This window comes from Piliocolobus tephrosceles, chromosome 12, assembly GCF_002776525.5.
Source record: "Piliocolobus tephrosceles isolate RC106 chromosome 12, ASM277652v3, whole genome shotgun sequence".
Classification (NCBI taxonomy): domain Eukaryota; kingdom Metazoa; phylum Chordata; class Mammalia; order Primates; family Cercopithecidae; genus Piliocolobus; species Piliocolobus tephrosceles.
The window spans coordinates 19,584,566-19,591,800 of NC_045445.1; the positions used below are offsets into that span (position 1 = coordinate 19,584,566).

Genomic DNA, 7,235 nt, shown 5'->3' on the forward strand with positions numbered 1-7,235 from the left:
GGAAGAGACTGCAGGTTGTAGATTTTGGTCTTGGCCCCAACGTGTTCCCCCAGACCATTAGAACCCAAGAGAGGAAGAGGAGGCACCGCGGCGGCGGCTGAGAGGCCGAACCCCCAACCTGTCCTCGAGGCGGGAGGGGGGCAGGGAGGGGAGAAGCACCGATCCCAGGGCTGAGGAGCCTCCGGGGCCAGGTCCGGGAGCATGGGGGGCTGGACCGGGTCCCCGAGCATGGGGAGCTGGAGTCACCAAGGCCGCCCGGCCGGGTCCTACCCGACTGTCAGGTCCTCGGTGCTAGCGCTGCCCGGGCAGCCGCAGCATCTGTAGCCCGGCCCCGCTTGTGGTCCTCAGCCGGAAAGATAGCAGCATGAGTTCCGCCGCTGCCTAGTTTCCTCCCCCTCCTCTTCTCCTTTCCCGCCCCTGCGCTCCTCTTTTCCCTTCCCCTCTGTCCTCTTCCCTCCCCCTCTGCCCTCTCCCTTCCCCTCCCTCCCCCGCCCTCTTCCTCTCCCTTTTCACCCTCTGCCCTCCTCCTCTTATCCTCTGTCCTCCTGCTTTTCCATCTATCCTTTTCCCTCCCTCTTCCCTCCTCCCTCCAGCCTTGTTTTCCCTCCATCCCTCTTCTTTCCTGCATCCTTTTCCTTCATTCTGTCGCCTTCCACCACTACCTCTGCATCCTCCTCCCCTGCCTCACCATCATCCTCCCTTCCTCATCATCATCCTCCTTCCCTCCTCCTCTCCTACTTTTCTCCGCCCCCAGCCCCCGCCCCCGTCCCCAAGCCTCCGCCCCTTAGCCCCCGCCCCCAGCTGCCAGTCCCCAGCAGCTCAGTCCTGCAGTGAGAGTCTTGGGAGTCCATAGCTAAGCACCAGGAGCTGAGCACTGCCCGCTGTGCCTGCCTGCAAGTCTGACATGGCTCACGAGAAAATGGAGCTGGACCTTGAGCCTGACACATCTTATGGGGGAACCCTGAGGAGATCCAGCAGCGCTCCCCTAATCCATGGGCTCAGGTGAGCAGGGTTGGGGAGGATGGAGTACAGGGTTCAGGGGCTCCTTGCCCCCGTGCGAGCAATCTTCCTTCCTTAAAGTGCACGTTTGAGCTCATTTGGGCTCTTCAACCCGAGGGGGTGGCGACTCGTTTGCTTGATAGTGACTTGGGTGCCAAGGTGGAGTGAAAGTTTAATCTCCAACTTTGGGCAGTGTGGAGGAAACGGCTCCCCCTCTACCTGGGGCCATGTTGTCCCACTGTAAAAGGAACTACAGAAAGCTTCTGGCTCTTCTGACAGGTTACTTGCCCGACTAACTTACACCGGGGAATGTCAGATCGAAGCCCCTGGAACTAGATGTGCAACTTGACACCTGTCTCTCAGAGCTGCTATTTCTAAGCTTAGTTTAGGAATCCCGGTATTAACAGAGGTTTACTTTAATAAATCACACTTTATCTAATAACTTGTAATTAAGTGGTATGTTCACATCATAGTACGTGATTTGGATTTGCTCTAATGTTTTCAGGTTCCAAAACTGCCTGAAATGCATTGCAGTGAATAAAAAAGAAGGGTAGTCTGTAGCTTAGGGTCAGTGAAAAGGCAGGTTTTAGAAAACGATTGAGAGAATCGACTCTTCAATTTCAGTGGTAGGGTCTTGTGTTTTCATGTGAATAAGTCATCGAGGGTCTATTTTAAGGTAGCATCTTGTAATAGTGAAGGTTAGGTTGGTTCACCTCCTGAGCCTATTGTATTTCACTTTTATAAGGAGACAATTCATGTTAGGTAGAGAGCCAATTTGCGAGACCCTGTAGAAATGGCATTAGTCCAAAAAAGGAGATGAGAGTACAATTAGCCAAAAACATATTAATCAAGCACAGTGAAGGCAAAGAAAGAGATAATCCTTGCTGTTGAACTGATTATAACATCCATATTTTGGGGAAAAAACAGGTTGACTTTTTCATTTATTAATTATAATTTTGAAACTGAGGGAATGTAGGAGTGACTTTTTGCTTTCCTGTTGCTGTCCTTGGCCCAGAATTTATTTTGGTTACTATAACAATAAACTCGTCTTTTTCTGATTGTCTTGAAATCTCGTAAGCAAGCAATTGCTAGGGACTTCAGCAATTCTGTTGACCTGCATTTAGACTATTGTAGCAAAAACATACTGTTTTTTGAATCATGATTTAAGTAACATAGCATGATGTGACACAAGAAGGGGCGAGGAGACCAGGCCTGGTCCCAGTTTTCACTAACTAGCTACGATCACGAATGAGTCATTTAACCTTTCTGAGTCTGTTTTCTCATTTGAAAATTGAGAGAGCTGAATTAGGTGATCTCAGTGGGCCCTGAAAGCCCAGTACAGTTCATTTCTGAAAAATCCTTCTGGAATTCTCATCCTTATCGTGGCGTCGCCCTCTGCTAGGCACTGCAGGGATATTATAAAACATGAATAAAACACCTCTCTACCAGTGGGTTTAAGACACATCCACATCTCTCTTTATGAAGAGACAAAGTAGGTGTCTCAAGAAGCATCTCCTCTCCCAGTGTACTCTTTGGGTTGAAAGGAGAGAGCGATTGCATTCCGTTTGTGGATTGAAGAGAGGTTTGTGCCATGCCTTCACTGAAGGGTATGGCATTCAAGATGGATGTAGAAGGAGAGGAAGGATTTTAATAGATGGTGGCAGGAGGGAGAGCATTTGAGGCAGAAGGGGCAACAATCTCTGCTACGTTTATTCCATCCAACGGCAGAGTTCAAAGGTAGAACACATGTTTAGCATGAAGGGGGAGATGTCTTGATCCACCTCGTATTGTAGAACAATGCTCCTCGCCCCTTTTCGCATCATGGCAAACACAGAAAACAGTACTCATTGGTTCTCTGGGGTAAACAGATGAGGCTGCTCAGGTCTGGTGGTAACCGGTTTGGGGGCGTAGCTCTGACCAGAAGCAGCTAGAGTCAACCAGTCTGGAGCTCCGCCTGCACCACTTCTCCCAGCTGCCCCCGACCACTGAGATCAGTATCTCTGCAAACCTGTAATCCACAGCACACCACTTGGGAAGCTCTGCAGAGAGGACGGTGAGGAGTTCATTCTCTGTATGAAATGAGGAGCCATGGAAGATTTCGTTGTTAACTAGAGAACTGATGTTAATATATTTGAAAGAGATCTTCCATTAGAAAAATTACTAATTTTGGTTTTTTGTTTTTGTTTTTTTCAGTGACCTTTCACAGGTTTTTCAACCTTACACACTTAGAACTCGGAGGAATAGTACAACGATTATGAGCCGTCACAGCCTGGTAAGTATAGAAGTAAGTATCTGAAGTGATTTAGATTGGGGAAAATACTTTGAAATGGAGGTCTTTCTTAAAGTGATGTGCTATGCACAACTGTTTAAGAAAGAAAAGGTTGATTTTACCTATCTTGTTTACTGCTTATGCTGTGACCATTCAGCTTTTGGTACAAAAAGGATACATGGTTAAAAATTTTTCTTTGCTGTGGGACTTTGTATTTTTTAAAATTGTTCATTATTATTTGTCACTACTTGCATCAGGCTTGTGAGGTAAGTCAGGATTAACTTCTAATTATACCTGAGAACAGTGGTCTTCATTTGTCCTAGGATGCACAAATCACTTAAAGGTAGCAGAGTGTTTGTTTCTGACACTTACCTGTTAAACAATGCTGGTTTTCCAAAATGAAGACTCCTTTAAAATGCTTGTATTTATATTCTCTGAAGAGTTACTGATTGTGACTGATCTCTGTCGGCAGAGCTGTCAGGGATTGCTTTATTCGTTGGTCACATTGGGATAAATTATGATGAGGTTTTTTATATGGTAGCAGTTCACATGTGAAACTCACTTATCCAGCAGCTTCAATTCTCTGGAAGACATCTAAGATGAAAGAAGACAGATCCCTAAATGGCAGAACTAGATTTCCATAGTCTGTGCACAGAAGTTCATTGGTTTATTTATAGGAGAGCCTCTGACCTCTGAATCATCTAAAATGTATGCACAATTATAATAAGCTTCCAATCCAATAGTGTGTGAGAAGCAGCAAATTAGAAGGGATGCATTTTGGTTAAAAGTATACTAATAGCTGCTAGCAAGGGAGGAGAGGGAAAAACTGAAAAACAGACATTTTTTAAAAATTTGTGGCTAATTAGTATAAGGGCTAAGAGCCTGTTAGTACACCCCAAGCATGTCACTGGTGTAGAATCATATAATAATTCATGTTCTTAAGGATATCTGGGTCATTAACTTATTCATAAATTCTAGTAATACCTACACTTGTGTAGTATTTTACCCATTACAAAGTACTTTCACATATTTAATTGTCATAACAACCCCTATGAAATAGGGAGGGCAAAGATATTTTTCCCAATTAAAAGAAGCAGCAGCTAAAACTCAAGAAGTTAGAAGTGACTTGCTCAGAATCGCACAATTAGTAAGTGTTAGAACTGGGATTAGAACAGAGATCTCCCAGTGCCATTCTGTTTGGTATAATTTGTTTAAGAAAGGGAAAACTAGAATACATTTTAGAAAGATTTCCAACTGAAATGACTGAAAATACTTAGGGGGAAATGTTAGCTATCTGGAGGCTTGATTCATTTCACCTTCTTCTCTGAGGATACTGGAAAATATTACTTATTTTTGCTGGATATATGAAAAATGTTAATACATGTTATACAGCCATGCTCCTGATAACAGTAGCATAGCAAAGAAGGGAAAGTGAATTTGCCTCTCTACACTTCACTTACCTCTTTTGTAAGATGAGAAGATTCTTATCAACAGTGGTCTAGGTTCATCTCTCACTGAAATACCTAGTTTTCTGAAAGGGCCATGGTGACTCACTGCTCTTTGTTGATCCTGATGCATCTTTTCATTCCTGCCCCTCTCCTTTCTAGCATTTTGGTCTTCCAAAACTCAGTTTAATCCTTATATCTCCTCTGGGCAGGCTTCCACAACTATCATAATATTAATTACACTATATACACTCTATCACAGGATGTGCTATAAATCTTAATACATTTATCTGTGTCCCATGGTAACCTGTGATGAGTAAGGTGTTGACAAATGAAATGGACTGGATATGCAGATGTAGGATCTTCATGGTTCACCAGCTGATTAGATATAAGGACTAAGAGAAGGAAGACCCCAAGTGATGGAAATTTTGTGTGTTGGTGACCGGGGATTGGCGCTGCCTTTAGTAGGAGTAGAGAAATTGAGATGATTGGTAGTTTGAAGGGGAAGAAGATGAATTCTTTGGGACATAATTGGATTTAAGGTGCCTCTGGCCCCACGATATTCTTCAAAGCAGTATTCTCACTTTTTAAAAAGATTCTGTCTGCTTCCAGTGTCACCACTTTTTACTTTGAGCAGATGACCCTTCTTACTTTACAAAGAAGACAGACACCTATCTTGTGTAAATGTCAGCTTTCTTTGCCTTGAAATGTCTTTAGCTTCACATATGGCATTTCTCCCCAATGGTTCATATGCTTTTGACTCTCCTGTTGCTTTGCTTGGTCTATCATCTCCTCTCTATCTTGTATCTTTTCCCTATTCCTCACGAGCTCTCTTCTTTCCACCTTCTCCAGACTCATGCATCTGATGGGGGAAAACAAACTGTTTTCTTTTTCGTAGGTCTCTCCTTCCCTTTTCCTTCCCCTCTCCAAGCTCTTTCAAAGCATAATCTACACTCCACTGCCTCTAATTCCTTGTCTCCTCGTTTCTGGCCAGTTTGTAATCATGCTGCTTCTACCACAACTCTACTAAAAAACTGTTCTTGCAAAAGTTACCAGTGCCCACTTAACTGCCAATGTCAGGGGCCTCATTTCTTATCCCCTTTGAGCTCTTTGCTTTATTTAACCCCATTAGCCAGCACCTCCTTGGAGTTCTGGCTCTTTTTGTGTGTGTGTGTGTGTGTGTGTGTGTTTTTAGCCGATACATTGCCCTGTTGTTTCTAGTACTACACACAGCTTTGCTCTGTTCTTCTTTCTGGTCTACTTTCCAGTTTTGTCTAAAATTGTCAAGTTGTGTATTATGTAAATATAGCATGTAAATTTCTGACTTTCTCCCCAGGTAGTTTTTGGCCATCCTCATGTCAGCTTTCCTGATCGTTTCACTGCTTCTTCAGTTTCTTGGGTTTCCCTAACTGACACATGTGTGCTCTCTTCCGCAGTCTCCTGTTGGAGAGTCTTCCTGCTGTATTTGCTCACCTTGTAGCTTAGTGTTTTCTAAATGATCTTATTAAGAGTTCGCCAGTGGCCAGGCACAGTGGCTCATACCTGTAAGCCACTTTGGGGGGCCAAGGCGGGTGGATCACGAGGTCAGAAGATCGAGATCATCCTAGCTAATATGGTGAAACCCTGTCTGTACTAACATACATTTATCTTATGCTTCAGTCTCCCTTAATGGTTGTAAAAATTAGCTGCGCGTGGTGGTGTGTGCCTGTAGTCCCAGCTACTCGGGAGGCTGAGGCAGGAGAATGGCGTGAACCCGGGGGGTGGAGCTTGCGGCGTGGAGCTTGCGGCGAGCAGAGATCATGCCATTGCACTCCAGCCTGGCAACAAGAGCGAAACTCTGTCTCAAAAAATATAAAAAGAAACTTAGAGCATTTTATTACTATTTTATACTGCTCACTGCATTAGTATTCAAAAAAGTTTTAATAGCGCGGGGCCCACTGCATTAGTATTCAAAAAAGTTTTAATAGCACGGGGCCTCTTAAACAGGGTGATTGTTATTTGGTTTTATAGTATTACAAGTTCATTTGTAGTTTGTTATAGAATAAATAGTAGTAGTTTTTGTTTTTTGTGTGTGTGTGTGTGTGTTTTTTTTGAGATGGAGTCTTGCTCTGTCTCCCAGGCTGGAGTGCAGTGGTGAGATCTCGGCTCACTGCAAGTTCCAACCCCCGCCCCCCCCACCCCCGCGCCCCGTGTTCACGCCATTCTCCTGCCTCAGCCTCCCGAGTAGCTGGGACTACTTGCGCCCACCACCACGCCCAGCCAATTTTTTGTATTTTTAGTAGAGATGGGGTTTCACCGTGTTAGCCAGGATGGTCTCGATTTCCTGACCTCGTGATCTGCCTGCCTCAGCCTCCCAAAGTGCTGGGATTACAGGTGTGAGCCACCGCGCCCGGCCAGTAGTTGTTTATATTACGACCACTAGAACTCTCTTAAGACCTGTTGAATGTCTTCAAATGTCCATCAGTGACAGACTGGATTAAGAAAATGTGGCACATATACACCATGGAATACTATGCAGCCAT

At 44.5% G+C, this 7,235-nt stretch overlaps 1 protein-coding gene across 1 annotated transcript in view; it reads left to right on the forward strand.

Annotated features, from left to right (window-relative positions):
- The first annotated feature begins 402 nt into the window (after positions 1-402).
- Positions 403-7,235, forward strand: part of FAM122B (family with sequence similarity 122B) — a 27,598-nt gene continuing 20,765 nt past the window's right edge. Inside the window, exons 1-3 of the mRNA XM_023198813.2 lie at positions 403-1,002; positions 3,193-3,283; positions 6,150-6,174. Of these exons, the coding sequence (XP_023054581.1) occupies positions 905-1,002; positions 3,193-3,283; positions 6,150-6,174 (214 nt within the window). The 5' untranslated portion in view covers positions 403-904. The remainder of the gene's footprint in view (positions 1,003-3,192; positions 3,284-6,149; positions 6,175-7,235) is intronic.